This window comes from Bos grunniens, chromosome 29 (genome assembly GCF_055505025.1).
Source record: "Bos grunniens cultivar Pamir isolate PY7600 chromosome 29, Bosgru_T2T1.0, whole genome shotgun sequence".
NCBI lineage: Eukaryota > Metazoa > Chordata > Mammalia > Artiodactyla > Bovidae > Bos > Bos grunniens.
Window position 1 is genome coordinate 11,922,057 of NC_141193.1, and position 25,995 is coordinate 11,948,051.

Here is a 25,995-nt window from a genome sequence, read left to right on the forward strand (position 1 = left end):
ATCAACATCTCCAACTAGATGACTCAGCTTTGCAGGGTAATGGAGATGCAGATGGTGGGGGACATTAAGGGTATCAGGTGTGGGGGACAATTTCCAGATGACAAGAGATGAGTTGGGGTAAGGACCATGTAGTCCTCCAACCACTCATTCATTGGGGACCTGCCTGAATCTGTTATCTTGGGCTCCTATGTGTATTGCTAAGACAGAAACTGCAAAATGGACTCTTTATAAACTTATTACTGCAAAACAATTTCAAACATAACAAATATAAGAAAGAAGAGTGTCATGAACCCTATATTTCATATTTGGCATAAATAACTACAAAACTAACCTCTTTAGTCTCACAGGTTGTCATAGACTGGAGACTTTGCAACATGAAGTGATGGCCAATTGAATTACCGGTGAAGACATTCTTGAGTTGCATCAGTCTTTCTCTTCTTGCTATGTTCTCACATGTGGTGGTTGAAGGGAAGGAAGAAGAGGGAGAATAAGAGAGAAAAAGAGGGAGAGGATAATCCCATCATGAGGGACCACCATCAAAACCCCATGTTAACCTGGGTACCTCCCAAATACCCTGCTTCTTAATACCATCACATTGGGAGTCAAGGATGGACACAATTCATCCATAGCAGCTATGAATCATGTAGCAGGTATCTCTTTTAATTCAAGAGAGACCATCATTTCATTCTGTCTTTTACCCCTTATTTATTTTTCCTGAAGTATTTTGGGAAAAGATGAACATTTCACAAAATGTGTATAATGAGTATTTTTGGTAGAATGATAGGATATGAAAAAAATGCTCTTTTTTTCCCCAATAAAATGAATATTTTGTGTCCAGTCCATGTGCAAATTTCCCTGGTTCTAAAAAAGGAGGTGTCTTTTCACAGTTTATTGAAAGAATGTACTCATATGATGCACTTGGTTGTTCTCTTTTAAGATGAAATAACTGTTTCTCTCCCACGTTTAATGCCATTTATTTGTTCAGAAACTGGGCAGAAGCAGGGTGGTTTGTCTTACAGAATGTCCCACTATTGGGTTTAGAGCAGGAGTCCACAATACCAGCACGGTGGGTCAGGACCAGTACCAGTCCTGGGTCTATTAGGAACCAGACCTCCACAGCAGGAGATTAGCTGCAGGCCAGTGAGTGAGGTTCCATCTGTATTATAGCTGCTCTCCATCACTCTCTCATCACCCCCAGAAGGGGCAGTCTAGCTTGTTTTCCTGGAACTGTTTGCAGTTACATAACCTAAGTTTAACAGAAACAAAAATAGAGTAAATATTGATGATTATTTTCCTTTCTCAGTGCTCAGAATGGTGAGTTGGTGACCTAGGAATCCATCACACTGACAAATTAGATGTTGCCTATTAACATTTAAACACATTCGGACAGCTTAAAATTAAATATTAAAAAACTAAGATCATGGCATCCAGCCCCATCTTTCATGGCAAATAGAAGGAGAAAAGGTGGAAGCAGTGACAGATTTCTTCATCTTAGCCTCTAAAACCACTGTGGAGGGTGCCTGCAGCCATGAAATCAGGTGATTGTTTCTTGGCAGGAAAACTATGACAAACCTAAACAGTGTGTTGAGAAGCAGAAACATCATTCTGCCCAAAAACTGGTAGGTGTTTGGCCTTTTCATTTGGATTCCTTAACTTTCTGTCCAGTCCCCATTGGTCTTTGAAGTCCCTCAGCTTTCTGGTCCTTCAAGATTCCCAAGATTATTCTGTGCATTTCTTTATCCAGTCCTGAAATCAGCCATCTCTTTAAGAAACCATGCATTGTCTGATGGGAAATGTATTTAGAAACTAGATGTTAGACCTCAGAATAGTCACTGTTATCAAGTTGTCATTGCTCCTAGGCTTTACAGTGGTCAGTGTAGGAAGTACCCATTTTCCTTAAAAATTAAAATAAAAAGGAATATAATTAGTTGGTACAAACTTATGCTTTCAGTTCAAGATTTAAGACAGCACAGTTTGAATTAAACTTTTTTATGTTATGTGTGAATTGTTTTTTCTAGCCACTGAAAGTCTTAGTTCAAAACATTAGTTTAAATTATTGTCTTGCTTTTACTTGTTAACATACATATGACTAAGTCACAATAACAGAAACAATATGAGGAACAATAAGTTGTTGAATTATTGCTCGCCTCAGCTGCGATGGCGGTGCAGATGCATGGCATCTGCAACGGCAGTGCAGAAGCCCGGCAGAGAGGAACTACTCCACGTCCAAATCAGGGGCAGCAGCTGAGAGGAGCTACCTTACTTCCAAGGTATGCAGCAGCGGCTGCACTTTGCAGGAGCAGCCATGAAGAGATACCCCACGTCCAAGGTAAGAGAAAACCAAATAAGAGGGTAGGCAATGAGAGTGAGAGAGGGAATCAGAGGGCAGACAGACTGAAACCACAGTCACAGACAACCAGCCAATCTGTCACATGGATCATAGCTTTGTCTAACTCAATGAAACTGAGCCATGCCCTGTGGGGCCACCCAAGATGGACAGGTCATGGTGGAGAAGTCTGACAGTATGTGGTCCAGTGGAGACGGGAATGGCAAATCACTTCAGTATTCTTGCCTTGAGAACCCATGAACAGTATGATAAGGCAAAAAGATAGGACACTGAAAGATGAACTCCCCAGGTCGGTAGGTGCCCAATATGCTACTGGAGATCAGTGGAGAAATAACTCCAGAAAGAATGAAGGGATGCAGCCAAAGCAAAGACAACACCCAGTTGAGGGTGGGACTGGTGATTGAAGCAAAATAAGATACTGTAGAGAGCAATATTGCATAGGAACCTGGATTGTAAGGTCCATGAATCAAGGCAAATTAGAAGTAGTCAAACAGGAGATGACAAGAGTGAACATAGACATTCGAGGAATTCAAGAACTAAGATGGACTGGAATCAGTGAATTTAACTCAGATGACCATTATATCTACTACTGTGGGCAGGAATCCCTTAGAAGAAATTGAGTAGACATCATAGTCAGCAAAAGATTCTGAAATGCAGTACTTGGATGCAATCTCAAAAATGACAGTATGATACCTCTTCATTTCCAAGGCAATCCATTCAATACCACTGTAATCCAAGTCTATGCCCAGATCAGTAATGCTGAAGAAGCTGAAGTTGAACAGTTCTATGAAGACCTTAAAGACCTTCTAGAACTAACACTCTAAAAAGATGTCATTTCCATTTTAGGGGACTTGAATGCAAAAGTATGAGTCAAGAAAAACCAGGAGTAACACGCAAATTTGGCCTTGGAGTACAGAATGAAGCAGGGCAAAGGCTAATAGAGCTATTGAGTGAAATTGTGTTTGATTTGTTTACATGCAATTTTATTGGACTTTGCGAAACTGTTTAGGATGTTTATATGGTCTTAAAATAAATCTGTTCTTATCTGTTTATATATATATATAAAAAAGGCTAATAGAGTTCTGCCAAGAGAATGCACTGGTCATAGCAAACACCCTCTTCCAACAACACAATAGAAGACTCTACACATGGACATCACCAGATGGTCAACACCAAAATAAGATTGATTATATTCTTTGCAGCCAAAGATGGAGAAGCTCTATACAGTCAGCAAAAACAAGACTGGGAGCTGAGGGTGGCTCAGAACATGAACATCTTATTGCCAAATTCAGACTGAAGGTGAAGAAAGTGGAGAAAAGCACTAGACCATTCAGGTATGACCTAAATCAAATCCCTTATGACTATACAGAGGAAGTGAGAAATAGATTTAAGGGACTAGATCTAATAGACAGAGTGCCTGATGAACTATGGATAGAGGTTCATGACATTGTACAGGAGACAGGAATCAAGACCATCCTCAGAAAAAGAAATGCAAAAAAGCAAAACAGCTGTCTGAGGAGGCCTTACAGATAGCTGTGAAAAGAAGGGAAGCAAAAAGCAAAGGAGAAAAGCAAAGATATACCCATTTGAATGCAGAGTTCCAATGAATAGCAAGGACAGATAAGAAAGCCTTCCTCAGTGATCAATGCAAAGAAATAGATGAAAACAATAGAATGGGAAAGACTAGAGATCTCTTCAGGAAAATTAGAGATACCAAGGGAATATTCCATGCAAAGATGAGCTCAATAAAGGGCAAAAGTGGTATGGACCTAACAGAAGCAGAAGATATTAAGAAGAGGTGGCAAGAATACACAGAAGTACTGTACAAAAAAGATCTTCATGACCCAGATAATCATGATGGTGTGATCACCCACCTAGACCCAGACATCCTGGAATGTGAAGTCAAATGGGCCGTAGGAAGCATCACTATGAACAAAGCTAGTGGAGGTGATGGAATTCCAATTGAGCTATTTCAAATCCTGAAAGATGATGCTGTGAAAGTCCTGTACTCACTATGCCAGCAAATTTGGAAAACTAAGCAGTGGCCACAGGATTGGAAAAGTCAGTTTTCATTGCAATCCCAAAGAAAGGCAGTGCCAAAGAATGCTCAAACTACAGCACAATTGCACTCATCTCACACGCTAGTAAAGTAATGCTTAAAATTCTCCAAGCCAGGCTTCAGCAGTACATGAACCATGAACTTCCAGATGATCAAGCTGGTTTTAGAAAAGTCAGAGGAACCAGAGATCATATTGACAACATCCGATGGATTATCAAAACAGCAAGAGAATTCCAGAAAATCACCTTCTTCTGCTTTACTGACCATGCCAAAGCCTTTGACTGTGTAGATCACAATAAAATGAGGAAAATTCTGAAGGAGATGGGAATACCAGACCAACGGACCTCCCTCTTGAGAAACCTATATACAGATCAGGAATCAACAGTTAGAACTGGACATGGAACAACAGACTGGTTCCAAATAGGAAAGGAGTATGTCATGGCTGTATATTGTCACCCTGCTTATTTAACTTATATGCAGAGAACATCATGAAAACACTGTGCTTTAGGAAGCACAGGCTGGAATCAAGATTGCCGGGAGAAATTTCAATAGCCTCAAATATGCAGATGACACCATCCTTATGTCAGAAAGTGAAGAAGAACTAAAGAACCTTTTGATAAAGGTGAAAGAGGAGAGTGAAAAAGTTGGCTTAAAGCTCAACATTTAGAAAACTAAGATCATGGCATCCAATCCCATCACTTTATGGCCAATAGATGGGAAAACAGTGGAGACAGTGGTTGACTTCATTTTTCTGGGCTCAAATATCACTGCAGATGTTGATTGCAGCCATGAAATTAAAGCACACTTACACCTTGGAAGGAAAGTTGTAACCAACCTAGAAAGCATATTGAAAAGCAGAGACGTTACTATGTCAACAAATATCCATGTAGTCAAGGTTATGGTTTTTCCAGTGGCCATGTATAGATGTGAAAGGGAAATGAAAGGGAAATGAAACTAAGCCTTTCAACTTGGAGAAAGATACACTGTTTTATATACACTGTTTTATATCTGACAAGCAGTGTGACCACAGCCAACTCAGAAACTTCTTGCATTTCAAATTGCTCCCTTGTAAAAGAGGATAAGAGTCCCCCTTCTACCTCCTTCCCTGAGGTTCTATGAGAAGGATAGTGTGGGATGGCAACAGCAATGCTAATGGCTGTCATGTTGAGACTTCCTATTTATCGGGTACCTTATATCCATCACTTCAGTTATCCCCAAGATATTCTATTTGGAGGGTTTATATTGTTACATTCCACCATTTTACTGAAGGGGATACTGAGACACCACATGGTCATATGGCTTACCCAAGGTTGCAGAACAGAACCTGTATTCAAAGGGATGTCTTTGCCATGGCATATGAATTAAATTCTGATAATAATGTGCCTCATAAAAATGATTAGAAAATACACAGGGCCATTACAATGACAGTTATACCTTAACACTGACAGCTAATTCTAGCATCTTCTTTGTTTTCTTTGTCAAATGCTCCGTGAAAGAATACCTCTAAGGCGAGTGAAGACCATAAGAAAAACCCGCAGTGGAAAAAACACGCTGAACAATTTTGTGAAGGTACATGCTTACCGGCTGTTCCAGATTTCTTCTTGTGGCTCAAATCTAACTATTCACCCACTGAGAAACATCATGGATGTGAGTATTTTGGGAGGATGGTGCTCCACAGCGCCCCCTGGTACTCTAGCTTAGCACTGAGGCGCATCTGGAGGTGCCTGGTGGGATGCTGGGGTTGGGGTTCATGCAGGAGGCAGAGACACTGGAAAACTGGGACCCCACCCAGAGGAGAAGGCACTCTCATCCTCAACTGTTGGTCTTGGTGACTGAGCCCAGCAATTATCAGGTGGCAGGTAAACATCCATTTCTGTGTCAAAGATGTGTCATTAGTTTGAGGGTGATTGTTCCTTACAAGCTATGTGAACCACTCAGTTACAGATGAAGAGTGAGCCATCAATGATTAAAAGGTAGAACCAACTGCAAAGCAACTGTGACTCCCCTGGCAAAGGAATTCAGTTTCCACAGATGCAAGAACCACAGCAGTAAGTTACTGAGCCCATATTCCATGTAAGGCCATAAGAATCTAACACTGTGGTTACTGTTTTTAGATTAGACAAAGGGCTTAATTGTCTTCAAGAATGCCCATGCCAGCCTGAGAGATAGGCAAAGGGTATATACATGTCAAGTGAAAGGGTCACCTGTGTGGAGTTGATTGGATGTGGTCTGATAGAGGGAGTGGCTGGGGTTGATCCAGAAGGACCTCCTGGAGAAGGGGGCGCTGAGGCTGGGATTGAAGAGACTACAGACCTTCTCAAATGAAGTCACCAGGACTTCCCTGGGTGTCTAGTGGTCCTGGAGACCCAGTGATTATGCCTCTGCGCTTCCAATGCAGGAGGTACCACTTCAATGCCTGGTCATAGAATCAATATACTGCATACAACATAACACAGGAAAAATATATCAAATGCAGACATCTCTGTGACCAAAGTCTGTGAGCTGCACGGTGGTTAGAAAGTGATCTCAAGAGATATGTGACACCCAGAGGGAGGCATCAGTGTGGGAATAGAGGGTAGCCACTTCTGTACTAACCTACTCCCTCCTTTTCACTGTAGATGCTCTATGTGGGTAACATCACCATTGGAACCCCTTCAGGAATTCCATGTTGTCTTTGACATAGGCTCATCTGATTTGTGGGTGCCCTCCATCTTTTGCCTAAGTCTAGCCTGTGGTGAGTACAGACACCCCCTACCAGAACCATCCTTCACTTGCCCTGTTGCCCTGTTTCCACCCTTGGCACCTGATGACTGACACTCATCTCTTGTGTCTGCAGCTACAAAGGTTATGTTCATACATCTTTGGTCTTCCACCTTCCAGCATACCCAAAAGGTCTTCAACATCAAGTACCATACTGGAAGGATGAAAGGACTTCTTGTTTATGACACAGTTCGGGTAACAAATGCTGAGTCAGGACTGGCTAGGGAGTGATCCCTGCTTGCAAAAGAGATGCAGGACCCTTCTTAGCCTAACTCCCATAGATATTGGCCATCTTACCCACAGGATCCTGCATCTGGGGAGACAGTGCCCGTGGTGACACATGAGCAAACAGATTAGCTAACCCAGAGAGTGGCTTGAGGTGTGGACTTGCAGCTCCACTGCCCATGAGCAGTTCAAGGGTCATTTTGCTTGGAGTGAGAAGAGGGGGAAAAAAGCACCCACTTACATATTCACAGAGTGTTCCAGGCGCTTTCAGTTTAGTCCTGCAACAGCTCCACACAGCAGTTACTTTGATTAGCTCATGAGACATATGAAGAAACTGAGGTGCAGACAGCAAGGGCCTTACTGAGTGCACACATGTGGTAAAAGGTGGAGTTAGGCTGGCTTTTCAGGACTGAAGTTGCTGTGGGGTGTTTGGGGACAGGATAAAACTGATCTGGGGACCCAGGGGGTAGTCAAGGGCTTCAGGTATCCAGAGTGGGAAACTGGAGGCCTGAGAAGTCAAGGGGCCTGATAAATGAGTTCTCACTCTAGAGGACCCTTGAGAGTCTAATTAACCTATGGCCTGCCTCCCCCAAAATACTTGAGTAGTTTCCCCTCTCTTTTTCTCTCTCATACACACTCACAGAAAAATACACATATCCCCAAAGGTGAATTCCCCAGGCAGTAATTTTCATAGAACCCTGCCAGCAAGATTGTGTTTTCGGCTTCTGTCTTCCTGGACAGATGCAGAATCCACAGTACATTACAGAGAATGCAGTCCATTCTTGTCATCAGGTCACAGTGATGCCAAAGAGAAGGCTATGTTTTTCTCTACTCAGTTTGCCCATAAGGTAGCGCCAATGGGTCCTGGCCTGACTTGGTTGCCACACCTGTACAGAAGCCACGAGGCCAATTTGACTCACTCAGGTGGTGTTTTTCAGAGGGGCAGATGTTTTAAAATTCACAGCCTCTCTCAAGTGGAACCCAAATTCCCCTCCCAGCTTGGTCTAACCATCTGTGGGCCACTGAAGACAGAGCCAAGCCTCAATTCTTCTCTGAGGTTCTAGTGGCAATGCACCCCAGCCCAGTTCTAGCCCACTTCATGTATCTGTAAGCGGGAACACTCTTCTCTCCCACAGATTGGGGACCTTGTAAGTACTGACCAGCCATTCTGTATAAGCCTGGCAGAATCTGGGTTTGAGGGTATACCTTTTGATGGCATCTTGGGCTTGAACTACCCAAACATGTCCTTCTCTGGAGCCATCCCCATCTTTGACAACCTGAAGAATGAAGGTGCCATTTCTGAGCCTGTTTTTGCCTTCTACTTGAGCAAGTAAGTCTGAGATGGACAATCACTTTATCCAAATTAGCTGTAAGATGCTTTCAGTTGCACGAATATTATAGAACACTTGATAAAGAAGTATCCTGAGAGAGAATCTAACCCAGGATAACTATGGCCCAGGGCCCTATCTGGGTTCACCACTGGCTTTTATAAATAACATTTTATTGGAACACACCCTACTCCTGGGCTCAAGATCAGTAAATTGTTCTCCATGGGTGTGTGAGGAGGAAGGCTAATGGAAGGCAACAGGAAGCATGTTGAATAAAAGGCATTAGGATTTGCTTGTGTATTTGATAAAGAACTAAGGAGAAGGATGGTGGATATCTTTCCTTCCTCATTAGCATTTCACTGGGAGCCCAGGACCAGCTACCAAATTTGTAAGTTCCAGTGAAAAACGAGAGTGTGGGACACAAAACTCTGGAACTCTTGTTCAAGAAATATTATGCATTTCAAGACAGGGAGAGCAGAGTTGGGGGTCCCTTCTGAGTGTGGGGCCCTTTGGACAGTAGAGGTCACAGGCCAGTGGAGCCAACTCTTGGTGACCTGAACCCACACCCTTAGAACTCCCAGGCCTTGATTTTCCTGAAAAATGACAAGGTGGATAAGGGGAAAGCAAAACACTTCAGCACCCTGTCCTCCGAGTGTGTCTGAGCATTCAGGTGCCTGGAGGCCCAGAGTGTCTTCAGAAGACATTAGTGGGTGGATCCTAGCCAAGTGATTCAGCTTCTAACCTCCTCTGTACCACTCACTAGCCAGTAACAGACCTCAGTCCAGATCTCAATCGCTCCTAGACTCTATTTCTGCATCTGTACGTGGGGACCTTATTAGGGCCTTGATGGGTGGACAAGCACAGCTCTCAGACAGTGTTGTTTTTACTGTCGTCCAAGGGTCCCCCCTCTCTTCTCTCTACAGAGACAAGCGGGAGGGCAATGCGGTGATGTTTGGTTGGGTGGACCACCACTACTACAAGGCAGAGCTCAACTGGTACCATTGATTCAAGTAGGCGACTGGAGTGTACACATGGACCGGTAAGCCTCTCCCTCTGAGGGTCAGTCCAAATGATCCCCCCACTACTGTACATGGACACAGGCAGACACACACAAATGCAATCTCAGACACATAGTCACACAGACATATACACCACCCACAATGACACAGACAGACACACAGACACATGGAAACACACAAGCAGACATATAAACATACACAGAGGCACATATAAACATGCATAGGTAGTCAGAGACACACAACCACACTCAGAGACACATACAAACAAACACACAAGCACACAGATACACAAAAAACCCATGGGTTCATAATCCCCAGGCCTTCTGAGCATGGCTCTGACCAGGGTCCTAAAAGGGTCCAGAGAGGTCTGTGCAGCTGGGAGAGAGCAGCGTCCACTGCCCTTTGAGATGGGGAGCATGGTTAGAGGACTCTACAGTGTGGTGAACAGACGATCAGGGAGAATTTCAGCAGCCTGGACAGAGTTATGATAAGATGACCAACAATCCAGGGCTACCAAAGACATAGGAAGTTCTCAGTACAGATAAACGTCTGTTTAAGAACAGGGAAAGTTCTGAGCAAATGGGGAAAACTGGTCTCCTTAGGGAGCAGCTACCCAGCAGTGGAGAGAGGTTGGCTGCAGTCTTAAGACGTGAAAGCAACTAATAAAAAAGACACCCCACATACCTGGGCACACAGTGGGGGGGTCTATAAGAGAATCAGGAAGGTGGGATCCAGGAGTGACCTGAGGACAAGAGGCACAATTGATAGGTTTCTGTGTGAGACTGTCAGACAAAAGCTGACCTGTCCTTTGGAGTTTCTGTGGGCTAGTTATATATTTCCTGGTCAGGGTCTCAGGGTCTGAGCTGGTTCTAGGAGCAGTTCTGGGAGACACCCTCTCCCAGAGGAGCCCCTTTCTCCCCCTACTATGAGATCTGCTGCCCCTGTGAATCTCCTTCTTCACTCTGTGTGCTATCCGTTATTTGTTCCCCACCAGATACAGCTCTCTGGAAGTTTCTTATTGTTTTCTCAGTCTTCATTCAGTCATTGAACAGACAAGCATTGGGCATCCACTGTGTGCCAGGCACTTGTGCCAGGGAGACAATAAGAATAAAACTTGCCCTCACATCTAGGAAGGCAGATGTACATGAAGTGACTCACCCACATAGTGAATTGTGACTTTGATACATGCTAGACATGAGGAGGAGAAGGCAATGGCAACCCACTCCAGTACTCTTGCCCGAAAAATCCCAGGGATGGCAGAGCCTGGTGGGCTGCTGTCTATGGGGTTGCACAGAGTCAGACACGACTGAAGTGAGTTAGCAGCAGCAGCAGCAGCAGCAGTAGCAGACATGAGGAAGGGTCTACAGAGAGTGACCAAGACAGGAGACTGATATACACGGGGGAAAAGACTTCTCAATAACCATATAATTAAGGTGGAATCTGGAAGATGAGAAGAAATTTGCTAGTCAAAGTGGAGTGGAGTCTTCTAGGAAGGAAGACCAGCCTCTGTCAAGGTGCAAAAGATCCTGGTGTATTCAAGTACTGCATTCAAGGATGTCAAGAAAGGTGCTGTGTCCAGAGCAAAGAAAAAGAAGGCAAGAGAAAAAGGGCTGTTTAGGAGACAGTCAGGAAGGGGGCAGCTCTGGTGAGACTCAGAGTGACCTTGATGCCCTCTTTCTTCCACTATTTCTCAGCATCTCCATGAAAAGAAAGGTTATTTCTTGTTCTGGAGGCTGTGAGGCCTTTGTGGACACCGGAACAGCACTGATCAAAGGCCAAAGAAGACTGGTCAATAACATACAGAAGCTCATTGGTGCCACGTCACGGGGTTCGAAGGTGAAGGGTCATGCCCAGTCTCCACACACAACATGGATCTCCAGGATGAACCTCTCTCCCTCTCTCTCTAACAGCACTACATTTCATGTTCTGCGGTAATATCCTGCCCTCTATTATCTTCACCATCAATGGCATCAACTACCCGATGCCAGCACGAGCCTACATCCTCAAGGTGAGGGGACAACACTGAGGGGTGGTTCTCAAACTGGGGCTTGCAGCAACCCATGGGCTGCTGTTGGGAGGAGGGTGCCCTATACTGGCCATCTCACACCATTGCAGATGCTGATGAGACCTGTGGCTGGGTCAATGACTGCCAGAAAACCAACCATTTGAGATTAAAGTGCCGTCTGGGACACTGATCTTCCTGAAATAAATATGGAGACGCCACACCATGCTGGCATGGTGGGAGTCACAAGGAGAGGGGAACACTAAGGTCCTCAGTCCTCAAAGAGCTTCAATTCAATCTGAAGCTTTAGCTGTATGAACATGGAAGTCAGCTCTAGCGGTCCCTGAAATAGGCCATCTTACAAGGAGAATGGTTGGGGGCATTCCCAGTGTGATGTCCCGGCATTAGTTAACAGTCTGCCTTCCCTTCTCAAGTTTTTTTCTGGTTTGGATGATAAATTACATGGTCAGCTTAGTACTCAGCTGCATCTTCCCCTTGCTCTGGCCAGTGCCTCCTTTGTGAGTTGGGGTACATGTCCCCTCTGTGGGGAGGTTGGATACTAAGGTGAATAAAGGGTGCACAGTGACTCCTCTGCCCCGGTCCAGGGTGGAGGCTTCATGTCAGCTCCCTGAGAGAGTTCAGAGCAGGCTGATGGGCTCAAAGAAGGCTTTGAGGAAGAGAGGGAATTTCAGGAATTCCAAAACCACAAGCTCATTGAGCCATATGGAGGGTTGCTTGGTTCTAGGCAGAACTGCACTGCATTCCATGCAAATGGCATCTCAAGGTGATCTGCACTGGGGCACTGGGGACTTACGAGGGGTGATGAGGGCTAGGGACTGACCAGTGGGGATGGGGAACCAGATTATGTTACCCAACCAAGCCTGGAGTGGCCAAGGAGGGTGAGTGTGGGCCAAAGGAGGTTTCACAGAGTTTGTGAGTTAAGCCTTCAAGAACGTGTTGTTCGCACTGCTCTATTTAAGATGGATAACCAACAGCAATTTGCTGTGTAGCACAGGGAACTCTGCTCATTTATATGACAGCCTGGATGGAAGGGGTATCTTTGGGACCAGGATACACGGATACATATGGTTAAGTTCCTTTACGGTCCACCTGAAACTCAGAATATTGTTAATTAGCTATACTCCAATACAAAATAAAATTTAAAAATAAAGTATGGATTGTGGGGATACAGGAGGAAAACCAGCATTCTCTACAGAGAAAACAAGGAGCAGGAGTCAGAAGGAAGGAAACAGGGAATGAGGAGAACTATGGACACACTTGTTCTTGCAGTCTCACTGCTGGGCATACACACTGAGGAAACCAGAAAGGAAAGAGACACGTGTACCCCAATGTTCATCACAGCACTGTTTATAATAGCCAGGACATGGAAGCAACCTAGATGCCCATCAGCAGATGAATGGATAAGAAAGCTGTGGTACATATACACAATGGAGTATTACTCAGCCATTAAAAAGAATACATTTGAATCAGTTCTAATGAGATGGATGAAACTGGAACCTATTATACAGAGTGAAGTAAGCCAGAAAGAAAAACATCAATACAGTATACTAACGCATATATATGGAATTTAGAAAGATGGTAACAATAACCCTGTGTACGAGACAGCAAAAGAGACACTGATGTATAGATCAGTCTTATGGACTCTGTGGGAGAGGGAGAGAGTGGGGAGATGTGGGAGAATGGCATTGAAACATGTATAATATCATGTATGAAACGAGTCGCCAGTCCAGGTTCGATGCACGATACTGGATGCTTGGGGCTTGTGCACTGGGATGACCCAGAGGGAGGGTAGGGGAGGGAGGAGGGAGGAGGGTTCAGGATGGGGAACACAGGTATACTTGTGGCGGATTCATTTCGATATTTGGCAAAACTAATACAATATTGTAAAGTTTACAAATTAAATAAAATTAAAAAAATAAAATATTATATTGAAGTGTGGGTGATCATCAGTGTTGCATTAAGTTTTGCTGCATTGCAATGTGATACACATTAAAATTATGCTATACACATAAAAATATTTTTTCTTATTCTTTTTCATGTGGTTTATCACTGAATATTGAATATAGTTCCTTACGCTCTACAGTAGGACTTTGTTGTTTTTCTTTTTATTTTATTTTATTTTTAAACTTTACATAATTGTATTAGTTTTGCCAAATATCAAAATGAATACACCACAGGTATACATGTGTTCCCCATCCTGAACCCTCCTCCCTCCTCCCTCCTCCCTCCCCATACCATCCCTCTGGGTCGTCCCAGTGCACTAGCCCCAAGCATCCAGTATCGTGCATCGAAACTGGACTGGCAACTCATTTCTTACATGATATTTTACATGTTTCAATGTCATTCTCCCAAATCTTCCCACCCTCTCCCTCTCCCACAGAGTCCATAAGACTGTTCTATACATCAGTGTCTCTTTTGCTGTCTTGTACACCGGGTTATTGTTACCATCTTTCTAAATTCCATATATATGCGTTAGTATACTGTATTGATGTTTTTCCTTCTGGCTTACTTCACTCTGTATAATAGGCTCCAGTTTCATCCACCTCATTAGAACTGATTCAAATGTATTCTTTTTAATGGCTGAGTAATACTCCATTGTGTATATGTACCATAGCTTTCTTATCCATTCATCTGCTGATGGACATCTAGGTTGCTTCCATGTCCTGGCTATTATAAACAGTGCTGTGATGAACATTGGGGTACACGTGTCTCTTTCCCTTCTGGTTTCCTTTGTTGTTTTTCATTCCTCTGTTTCCCCAACTCCCAGTCCTCCACTCACCACACCCTTCCTCATGGCAACCTCATGTCTTGGCCCTCTTTGGTTTTGGTTGAACTCTCTTATCCCCTGCTGCTGAGAAAACCCCTTGATACTTACCAAAAGAGGGAAATAAAACAAATTGTTCTGGTTCTGGCTATTGGGGGGAGGCATCGGTAAGGGCTCATGCTCAATGGTGTGTGTCTCTGACTCCCCCAGGATTCTAGAGGCCACTGCTATACAACCTTTAAAGAGAACACAATAAGGACATCTAGAGAGACCTGGATCCTGGGTGACATCTTCCTGAGGCTGTATTTCTGTCTTTGATCGAGGAAATTACAGGACTGGCCTGGCACGGGCAGTGTAAATGCTTAGAGTGGTTCAGGAATCAGTAAGGCCGCTCCTAACATACATTCACTCACCCTTTGAGCACTCCTCCCAGGATGCGGGTGAACTGTATTTGGTGGTCTGCACACCCTATTCTCAGTAAAGAATAAAGGGTTTAACTCATAATAGTGCTGAAACAAATGGGTGCATCTGTTTGTGTCCGGGAGGTATACAATGATCGTGATGATCGAGAACCCAGTCTGAATCAAAATTGAGAGGAACCCAACTCTAGCCAGCTTCAAGGAAAAGGGAGACTCACTGAAATGATTCTGGGAATCCAGGACACAAGAATCAGAGCAAATACAAAGATTTCAGTGACTGGACCCAAGGAATCAGGAGTCATCAATTCTCTCTCTCACTCTTTCCCTTCACACTTCTTTGATGGTCTTAGCCTGGCAACTTTCTTCCTTAAGGCTTCTACACCTAGTGAGGGAGTCCAAGCTACCTGTCCTAGGGTTTTAAATCCCAAAGGCATCACCTAGTAAGGAAAGAAGATTGCAGACATCAGAGTTCAAGGGTGTTCCCTGAATGACCCACCTCAGATCACATGTAGCTCCAGATCAGCCATCCTGGCAGGGACATGGGGCCTTATGATAGGCTTTACATGGTTTTTGGCCCTGACCCAGCAGCACACATGATTGTCAGTTTCCTCTGGAACTACATGCCTGAAGCTGAGGAGAGGCAGCCCCAAGGACTGGGACTGGCAGATGGTCTAGGCCATGGAAGAGTTTGTGATGACCCACCTACTCCACCACCTCCTCATTCAGAGGAATTATAAGGGGTAATGAAATAGACTCTCTTCGTCCCATCTCAGATGATCTTATCACTGGGCTTCTCCTCCAGGGGATTTTGGGTGAGGTACTTCATGCAGAGCTGGTTCCCTCTTGTTCCCACACCCCAGTCACCAGCTCTCTGCCACATATGCCTGCTCTGTCCTTTCCAGTCCTACTTGGTAAGTGGTGGCCCCAGTGGATCCCTAGGCCATCCCCCACCTCCAGGGCCCAGAATACCCCTTCCTTGGCCTCCAATGCTGGGGAGAATGCAACACATGTATCAGGGGACCCTGGGTACACATTGACCTTTCTCAGAAGCCTTTCTGAGCTTCCTCCAGGTGTGGAGCTACAAACTGTTTGCTTGGAGCTGCCATGGTTAGGCACTTTTGCAGTGGAAGCATCTGTTCTTTCCACCTTGAGGCCCTCAGTAGATGCCTCAGCTAAGACAGCAGGGGTTAGAAGGCGACATCCTTTCAGATTGACTGGTTTGATCTCCTTGTTGTATAAGGGACTCTCAAGAATCTTCTGAAGCACCACAGTTCAAAAGCTCAATTTTTCGCCATTCCCCCTTTCTTATGGTCCAGATTGCACATCTTTACCTGGTTACCGGAAAAACCATAGTTTTGACACTACAGACCTCTGTAGCAAAGTGACTGTCTGTTTTTTAATACACTCTGCAGGTTTCTCATAGCCTTTGGCTGCAGTCAAGGTCCATAGTGCTTTTGGGGCCCAAGAAAATAAGATCTACCACTGTTTTCACTTTTCCCTCATCCGTAAGCCATGAAGTGGTGTGACAGGATGCCCTGAATGTTGAGTATATTTTTGTGAATAGTTTTTTAATGTTGTGTTTTAAGCCAGTTTTTGCATCTCCTCTCTTCATCAAGAGGCTCTTAAGTTCTTTCTTGCTTTCTGCTATTAGGGCAGTGTCATCTTCATATCTGTGGATGTTGATATTTCTCCCAGCAATCTTTATTCCATCTTGGGAATTATGCAGTCCAGCATATCGAATGATGTATTCTATATAGAAGTTAAATAGCCAGAGTCAGAATGTACATGTTGTCATGGTACTGTCCCACTTTTAAATCTTTCAGTTCTGTCTCTTATTCTAACTGCTGCTTTTTGAGCTACATACAGGCTTTTCAGGAGACAGGAAAGGTGATCTGGTACTCCCATTTCCTTAAGAATTTTCCGCAGTTTGTTGTGGTCCACACAGTGACAGGCTTTACCGTAATCAGTGAAGCATACGGAAATATTTTCTGGGATTCCCTTTCTCTATGATCCAATGGATGTTGGCAATTTGATCTCTTGTTCCTCAAACCAGTATGTACATCTGGAAGTTTTTAGTTCATGTATTGTTGAAGCTTAGATTGAAGGATTTTGAACATTACCTTGCTAGCAAGTGAGATGAGAGCAATTGCATGATAGTTTGAACATTCTTTGGAATTGCATTTCTTTTGAATTGGAATGAAAACTGACCTTTTCCAGCACTGTGGCCACTGCTGAGTATTCCAAATTTGCTGACATATTGAATGCAACACTTTTACAGCCTCATTCTTTAGGTTGTTTTAAACAGCTCAGCTGGAATTCCATCACCTCTCCTAACATTGTTTGTAGCGATGCTTCCTAAGGCCACTTGACTTCATACTCCAGTATATCTGGCTTTACATGAGTGATGAGTGCTTTACCCAAGCATCATCACTATCCCAGTTATTAGGACGGTTTTCATACAGTTCTTCTGTGCATTCTTGCTACCTCTTCTTAATCTCATCTGCTTCTGTTAGGTCTTTGACTTTTGTGTCCTTTATTGTTCCTCTGGTAACTCCAATTTTCCTAAGCAACCTATACTTTTTACAATTCTATTATTTTCCTCTAATTCTTGCAGTATTCACTTATGAAGACTTTCTTATCTTTCCTTGCTATTCTCCAGAACTCTGCATTCCTTTGGGTATATCTTTCCTTTTCTCCCTTGCCTTTCACTTCTATTATTTTCTCAGCTGTTTTTTTTTTTTCTCCTGAATGTTGAGCTTTATTTATTTTTTTTCTTTTTTTAAAATTTTATTTTATCTTTTAACTTTACAATATTGTATTGGGTTTGCCATATATCAAAATGAATCCGCCACAGGTATACATGTGATCCCCATCCAGAACCCTCCTCCCTCCTCCCTCCCCATACCATCCCTCTGGGTCGTCCCAGTGCACTAGCCCCAAGCATCCAGTATCGTGCATCGAACCTGGACTGGCGACTCGTTTCATATATGATATTATACATGTTTCAATGCCATTCTCCCAAATCATCCCACCCTCTCCCTCTCCCACAGAGTCCAAAAGACTGTTCTATACATCAGTGTCTCTTTTGCTGTCTCGTACACAGGGTTATTGTTACCATCTTTCTAAATTCCATATATATGCATTAGTATACTGTATTGGTGTTTTTCTTTCTGGCTTACTTCATTCTGTATAATAGGCTCCAGCTGTTTTAAGGCCTCCTCAGGCAACCCCCTTTTTTTCCTCACATTTGTTTTTCTTGGAAATGGTTTTGTGATCACCTCCCGTACAATGTTTCAAACCTTCATCCATAGTTCTTCAGGCTACCAGACGTAATCCCTTGAATCTATTTTTCATCTCCACTATAAATTCATAAAGGATTTGCTTTAGGTCATAGCTTACTGGTCTAGTGGTTTTCCTCACTACTTCAATTTAAGCCTGAATACTGCTTGCTTTTGCCTAAGTTTGGTGCCAGATCACCACCCACCACTCCCAGTGGGTGTGGAGCAAAAACACACAATTTGAGGACTGTTACCCTGGGTTTGTGCTTGGCTTTTCATGTGCTTAGCTGTGTGACTTTGATCAAGACCCTTAACCTCAGTTTTCTCATCTAGAAAATGGGCACCATGATGATAGTTCCATCTTCTAGATTGCATGTGTGCCTGGTGAGAACAAGTGGCCCTGAGACGGCTTTCTGGGTTCCTGAGTCTGGAACAAATATGAATTATTCTGTCACCTGGGGAGAAGGAAATCTTCTGTTTAGAGGTTATGGCTGTCATTCCCAATGCTAAATATTGATTCAAGCCAAATGACATCTGTCTCTGAACCATGACACAGAACTCTGACCAAGACGATGCTTCTGTTTTCTGGGCTCCCACAGAGCTAATGATTACTGGCTCAGATTACTCCCTTCCTCATCCTTACTAGCCAGCCTTTCCTTGTCAACTACTTTTAGCCTGAAATCACACTGCAAGGAGAGTTGTAAGGCTTTTGGTCTCTTTTCCATTTCCCACATCTCCAGCATAGCAACAAGTAGCTGTGATGGCTTCTTGTCATAGCAACAACTATGGCAACCTGTACAGTCCAATCTCAGCCTGTTAAATGAAACTGTCCCTATTTGGCCCCTCATGTTTAAATTACCTACAGTTGCCTTAGAAACCTTCCTATGCTTGCTGTTTAATGACCAAATATGTGTGGACTTGATCTAGTTTTCTTTCCCAAGCATGATTTCAACCATGCAGTGAAGTAACCAGACATTTAGTCATCTAACTACCCACAGGAATTGACAAAACACACCACCCGTCATCCATTTCTAGCTTGCCCCAAAACAACATTGAAGTGATCTGCTGAAATAATGTGATACATTGGCATGTACACACCAGAAGGGGCACTTTTTCTGGATTCGTTTTCCACCTAGTGCAGAATGTCTACCACAAGCCTTGCCCTCCAGCAGTTGATCTCCTGGTTTTTGCAGACTCAGCCTGCCCCCAATCCCTTTCAAATCCCTCAGTAAAATCTAGAGAACAAGCTCAGTCAAAACTCTCTCTCCTGCATAAAACAGTTTTTGTGTTTTTAGAAAACAAGTTTGGTAACACATTCAAAATCTCGTGCTCCTTGCCTTGGATTCAAGGACCTGCACCAGAGGATGGGAAGCCTCCCCTTCCACCCAAGTCTTTCTCCACTCCAACCAGGACCAGAGCCTTCAGTGGGCTCTGTGTCCTCATTGGTATTTTTCAGTTGCTAAGTCATGTCTGACTCTTTGTGATTACATGTTCGGCAACAAAGCAGGCTTCCCTGTCTTTCACTATTTTGCAGAGTTTCCTCAAACTCATGTCTTTGAGTCGGTGATGCCATCTGATATTCTCATCTCTCTCCTTCTGCCCACAATCTTTCCCAGCATCAGGGTCTTTTCCAGTGGGCTGGGTCTTCACATCAGATGGCCTAAATGTTGGAGCTTCATCTTCAGCATCAGTCCTTCCATTGAATATTGCTCTACCACTTCCAAAACAAAACTCATGTTTCCAAACACCTAATAATATTGAGCATTGATAAAGTTTAGTAGAACAGGGATCTAGTCCTCTGGGAAATCCCAGCACTGCCGCCCTGCCTTTCTCTTACCATTCTCTCCATCTGGCATAGAATTGGTTCCTTACAGTTTCTCCAGCTTGAAACCGCTTGCTGACCCATCATTGTCAGCTTCCTTCCTTCCTTCTTTCTTAAAGACTTCTGCTTGCTCCCTGATTGTCCTCTGTACATCAGTTCAGTCCAGTCTCTCAGTCATGTCCAACTCTTTGCTATATCATGGGATGCAGCACGCCAAGCTTCCCTGTCCATCACCAACTCCCAGAGCTTGCTCAAACTCATGCTCATCAAGTTGGTGATGCCATCAAACAATTTGGTCTTCTGTCTTCCCCTTTGCCTCCTGCCTTTAATCTTTACCAGCATCTGGGTCTTTTATAATGAGTCAGTTCTACCCATCAAATGGCCAAAGTACTGGAGGTTCAGCCTCAGCATTGGTCCTTCCAATGAATATTCAGGACTGATTTCCTTTAGGATGGACTGGTTGGATCTCCATTGCAGTCCAATGGATTCTCAAGAATCTTGTCCATCACCACAGTTCAAAAGCATCAGTTCTTTGGTGCTCAGCTTTCTTTATGGTCTAACTCTCACATCCTCTCACAACTTCTGGAAAAAACATGGCTTTGACTATACAGACTTTTGCTGGTAAAGTAATGTCTGCTTTTTAGTATGCTGTCAAGATTTTTCATAGCTTTTCTTCCAAGGAGCAAGTGTCTTTTTTTCCCCAGCTGCCGTCACTATCTGCAGTGATTTTGGAGCCCAGGAAAGTAAAGTCTGTCACTGTTTTCATTGTTTCTCCATGTACTTGTCATGAAATAATGAGACTGGATGCAGTGATCTTCATTTTTTGATCTGTACATACCTCATCAAGATCTTCCCCAAGAAAAAGAAATGCAAAAATGCAAAATGGTTGTCTGAGGATACCTTAGAACTAACTTAGAAAAGAAGAGAAGCAAAGGCAAATGAGAAAAGAAAGACATACACATCTGAATGCAGAGTTCCAAAGAATAGCAAGAAGAGATTTTTAAAAAGCCTTCCTACCTGATCAGTGCAAAGAAATAGAGGAAAGCAATAGAATGGGAAAGACCAGAGATCTACTCAAGAAAATTAGAGGTAGAGAAAGATCATTTCATGCAAAGATGGGCCAAATAAAAGACAGAAATGGTGTGGACCTAAAAGAAGCAGAATATATTAAGAAGAGGTTGAAAGAATATATAGAAGAACTATACAAAAAAGATATTAATGACCCAGATAACCATGATGGTGTTTCACTTACAGCTGCTGCTGCTGCTAAGTCACTTCAGTCGTGTCCGACTCTGTGCGACCCCATAGACGGCCGCCCAGCAGGCTCCCCGAACCCTGGGATTCTCCAGGCAAGAACACTGGAGTGGGTTGCCATTTCCTTCTCCAATGCATGAAAATGAAAAGTGATAGTGAAGTCACTCACTCATGTCCAACCCTCAGCGACCCCATGGACTGCAACCTTCCAGGCTCCTCCATCAGTGGAATTTTCTAGACAAGAGTACTGGAGTGGGGTGCCATTGGCTTCTCCACACTTAGAGCTAGACATCCTGAAATGTGAAGTCCAGACAGCCTTAAGAAGCATAACTACGTGCAAATCTAGTGGGGGTGATGGAATTGCCGTTGAGCTATTTCAAATCCTAAAAGATGAAGCTGTTAAAGTGCTGCACTCAATATGCTAGCAAATTTGGAAAACTCAGCAGTAGCCACAGGACTGGAAAGGTCATTTTCTTTAAAAAAAAAAAAATGGAAAGGTCATTTTCATTGCAATCCCAAAGAGAGGCAATTTCAAAGAATGTTCAACTACCGCACAGTTGCACTCATCTCACATGGTACCAAAGTAATTTCTCCAAGCAAGTCTTCAACAGTACATGAACTGTGAAATTCCATATGCTCAAGCTGGATTTAGAAAAGGCAGAGGAACCACAGATCAAATTGCCATCATCTGTTGGATCTTTGAAAAAGCAAGGGAATTCCAGAAATATACCTACTTCTGCTTTATTGACCATGCAAAAGCCTTTGACTGTGTGGATCACACCAAACTGTGGAAAACTTACAGAGATGGGAATACCAGACCATCTTACCTGCCTTCTGAGAAATCTGTATGCAGGTCAAGAAGCAACAGTTAGAACTGAACTTGGAACAGCATATTGGTTCCAAATCGGGATAGGAGTAGGTAAAGGCTGTGTATTGACACTCTGCTTATTTAAATTATATGCTGAGTAAGTCATGCGAAATGCCCAACTGGCTGAAGCACAAGCTGGAATCACAGTTGCTGGGAGAAATATCAATAACCACAGATATACAGAAGACACGTGGCAGAACGTGAAGTGAAACTAAAGAGCCTCTTGATGAAAGTGAAAGAGGAGAGTGAAACATTTGGCTTAAACTCCACATTCAGAAAATGAAGATCATGGCATTTCATACCATCACTTGACGGCAAATAGATGGGGGAACAATGGAAACAGTGAGAGACTTTACTTTGGGGGGCTCCAAAATCACTGCAGATGATGACTGCAGCCATGAAATTAAAACTTGCTTGCTTGTTTGAAGAAAAGCTATGACAAACCTAGCAGCATTTTTAAAAGCAGAGGTACTACTTTGCAGAAAAAGTTCAGTGTAATCAAAGCTATGATGTTTCCAATTGTCATGCATTGATGTGAGAGTTGGACCATAAAGAATGGTGAGCGATGAAGAACTGATGGTTTTGAACTGTGGTGTTGGTCAAGACTCTTGAGAGTCCCTTGGACTACAAGGAGATCCAACAAGTCAGTGCTAAAGGAAATCAATCTTGACTATTCATTGGACAGACCGATGCTGAAGCTGAAGCTCCAATACTTTGGCCAACTGATGTGAAGAACTTACTCATTAGAAAAGACCTTATTACTGAGAAAGATTGAAGGCAGGAGGAGAAGAGGACGATAGAGGATGAGAAGGCTGGATGGCATCACCGACTCGATGAACATGAGTTTGAGCAAGCTCCAGGAGTTGGTAAAGGACAGGGAAGCCTGGTGTGCTGCAGTCCATGCGGTTGCAAACAGTCGGACATGACTGAGCGACTGAACTGAACATACCCCATAGCAAATGCTAGTGGTAATTGTCATGTTTCTCCTGCAAACCAAGGCTCCCCAAGGCCTCAACACATATCCCTGGTCAAGTTTGCACCCATGCACAGTGCCTAGAATCCACAAGGCATTCAGTGAATTCTGATTGCAGGGGGACATCCATTTTGGTATCCATAGAGGAGCAAAGGACACATTTATCCTCCTGTCCCAAACAACTTGAAAGTAGAAGATATAAAAGAAAGATCAGTTTTACATCAAAAATCAGGCAGCTGAGTATGGATTCCTGAGGTGGGGAACAAGCAAGATGAGTTCTGCAATTGCCCCAACTCTAGAAACAGTTTCCAACACATACATGAAAGGGGTATCTAGGCAGAGACAAACAGTCTCCTCAAGAAGAGAGATTTGAGACTCTAGATAGTTAGGGTTCACAGGAGAGAGCTACACACAGAGAACTCTGGGAGTGTGCAGGTGATACCCCTTCAATTTTCAGCAGAGAGTTGATAGTACTGGTCAGCATTATAGAGAACAATCCTTGAGTCTCAAATTTAGCCAAGTCTAATGGTTTCCCCACCCACCAGCATGGAAATTACTCATAATTCCCATGACATCAGTGTGGGCCTGAAGACAATATTGCCTTACTAGTGGGGGATAGTAAACCTGGTCTAATTGCTGGTCTCATATCAGCTAAACAAAACAAAACAAAACAAAACAACTGAACAGCAAGCCTTCAAAAAATAAAACTGTTTCCAAGATATTAACAGTGTTTGCAAACAGTGCCAGGAGTAATTTATACAAATTAAAAAACTATCCAGTATCCAAAGGGTAAAATTTACTATATCCAATATCTGATTTAAAATTTCCATATGAATAGCGAAAATATTTGTCCTAGGTCAATCATAATATTGTAAAGAAATTATCCTCTAATTAAGATACATACATAAATTTAAAAAGAAAAACATTTCCGATGTATAAAGAAACAAGAAAATATCCATAATGAAGGAAAAATCAGTTAGTAAAAATACAGTTAAAATATACATTACATCATTAGCAGGGAAGAACATTAAAATGCTTACTACCTCAATAATCCTTATATTCATGAAGCTGAAGAATACTGAGTATGTTAAATACAGACATGGAAAATAGGAATGGAAAGACTGGGAAAAAATTAATTGTGGATCACAGAGATTTGAAACAATGTTAAGAATACTAAAATATATGTAAATGGGATCCTACAGGAAGTGAAAGAAAGAGACTAGAGAACAGAACTTCATAATTATTGGCTGAAAAATTATCGGATATGATGAAAGCTTTAAACGCATTAACACAGAAGCTCAATTAATTCAAGGACAAGAAATATGACAACTATTCAAAGGTGCATGATAATTCATTGTTTAAAACAACCAACCAAGGAAATGTAACCAGAAGGAAAAAGAGACACAGTAGAACAAAAAATGGGAAAGATAGCAGATTAGGCATATGAAACAATGTTAGCCAGAGGACACTGGCACCACATCTTAAAATGCTGAGAGAAATATAATTGACTCAGAAATCTATACCCAAGAAAAATACATGTAAAAAACAAGATAAAATGCTCTCTCAGACTTAGAGCAACTATGAGACTGCATCACAACCAAGAGACAAATGTAACAAGTTATGTTTTTTAAAAGGCCTCAAACGTGAGCTCTCCATAATTCTAGCCATCTCAGTCCTTCAGAAGACCTTGATAAAAGACAAACAAATACTAAAGTAGAAATAGTCATTGTGTTTCTACCCACTTCTAGAAAGTGTTGCTAACTCCTCAGTACTGGATCTTGCAATGTTGGTGGACTAGATGGAGAAGTGATATGAACAGAAATAAGGAAGATGAGACAGGTAGGTCAGAATGTGAGGTAACAAAGACAAGGTATTTAGAAGCTGAAGAATTGAGAGAGATTTGGGACCTGGGTTGGAAAATCAGTTTTCAAACCAAATTGGGTCATGTGGTGTGTATAATCCTCACTTCAATCTTTAGAAGATCTCTACTGACCAGTCTGCCTCTTTTTCTTGAGCACAGTTCAGGTCCATCTAGCTGTTTCTCATTGCTGTTCCTTCCCCCTGGCTCTGACACTGTGCCCAGCCGTTCAGCCTAATCCATTCAGAAAAGGTTTGTTCTTTAAGGCAGGTGCTGCAGGCTACCTACAAAATGATCTATTCTCTGCTTATCTTTCAAAACTGAAAATAGCTTGTTATATAGCCATGAGCCCAGTAGCTACAGGACTGCATTTCCTGCTCACCCGTTCTCTTAGTCATAAGAGGTGACTTAGAGATGCAAGCAGATCAGTAAGAGGAATATCTTGGAAAACTGCTTCCAAGGAGCTGATTTAGATGAGAGATGGGACTCTTCCCTCCCCCACCTACTTCCTAACTGTTGTCTGGATTTTAGTTTTGATGGCTGGAACTTCTGCAGTTGTATTGGACAATCATGTAACCTTGGAGATAGATAGCACCCAAGCTCTGGCTGGCCCACCTACAGCTTTGTTCCAGTGGGAGAGAAAAATCAAGTTTATCTTGATAAAGATATAGTTGTTTTAGTTTTTCGCAACGTGCATCCAAACTTAATCCTGACACTACTATGTGTTTAATAAGATACAGCCTTATTATTTTGTTGGGTTTACGGAATATATTTATATTTTACATATCTCTAATTTTTATTTTATAAATTGATTCATCAACCATTATACCTAAATTGTATAAATGTAAAATTATTATTTTAACCATGTTTTCCTTTAGATTTTGCATTTTTATACTTTCTTTTTTATTATTTATTTATTAATTATTATTATTATTTTTTGTTTTACTTTACAATACTGTATTGGTTTTGCCATACATCAACATGAATCCTCCACGGAT

General features: G+C 42.8%; 1 protein-coding gene across 1 annotated transcript; it reads left to right on the forward strand.

Annotated features, from left to right (window-relative positions):
- Nucleotides 1-2,157: 2,157 nt before the first annotated feature.
- LOC147342101 (pregnancy-associated glycoprotein 1-like) lies at nucleotides 2,158-14,843 on the forward strand. The gene is made up of 8 exons (XM_086384106.1): nucleotides 2,158-2,270; nucleotides 7,025-7,140; nucleotides 7,243-7,361; nucleotides 8,528-8,721; nucleotides 9,643-9,714; nucleotides 11,433-11,551; nucleotides 11,649-11,746; nucleotides 14,736-14,843. Exons 1-8 carry the CDS (start codon nucleotides 2,158-2,160, stop codon nucleotides 14,841-14,843), a joined length of 939 nt encoding a protein of 312 aa, XP_086240232.1.
- The last annotated feature ends 11,152 nt before the right edge of the window (nucleotides 14,844-25,995 follow it).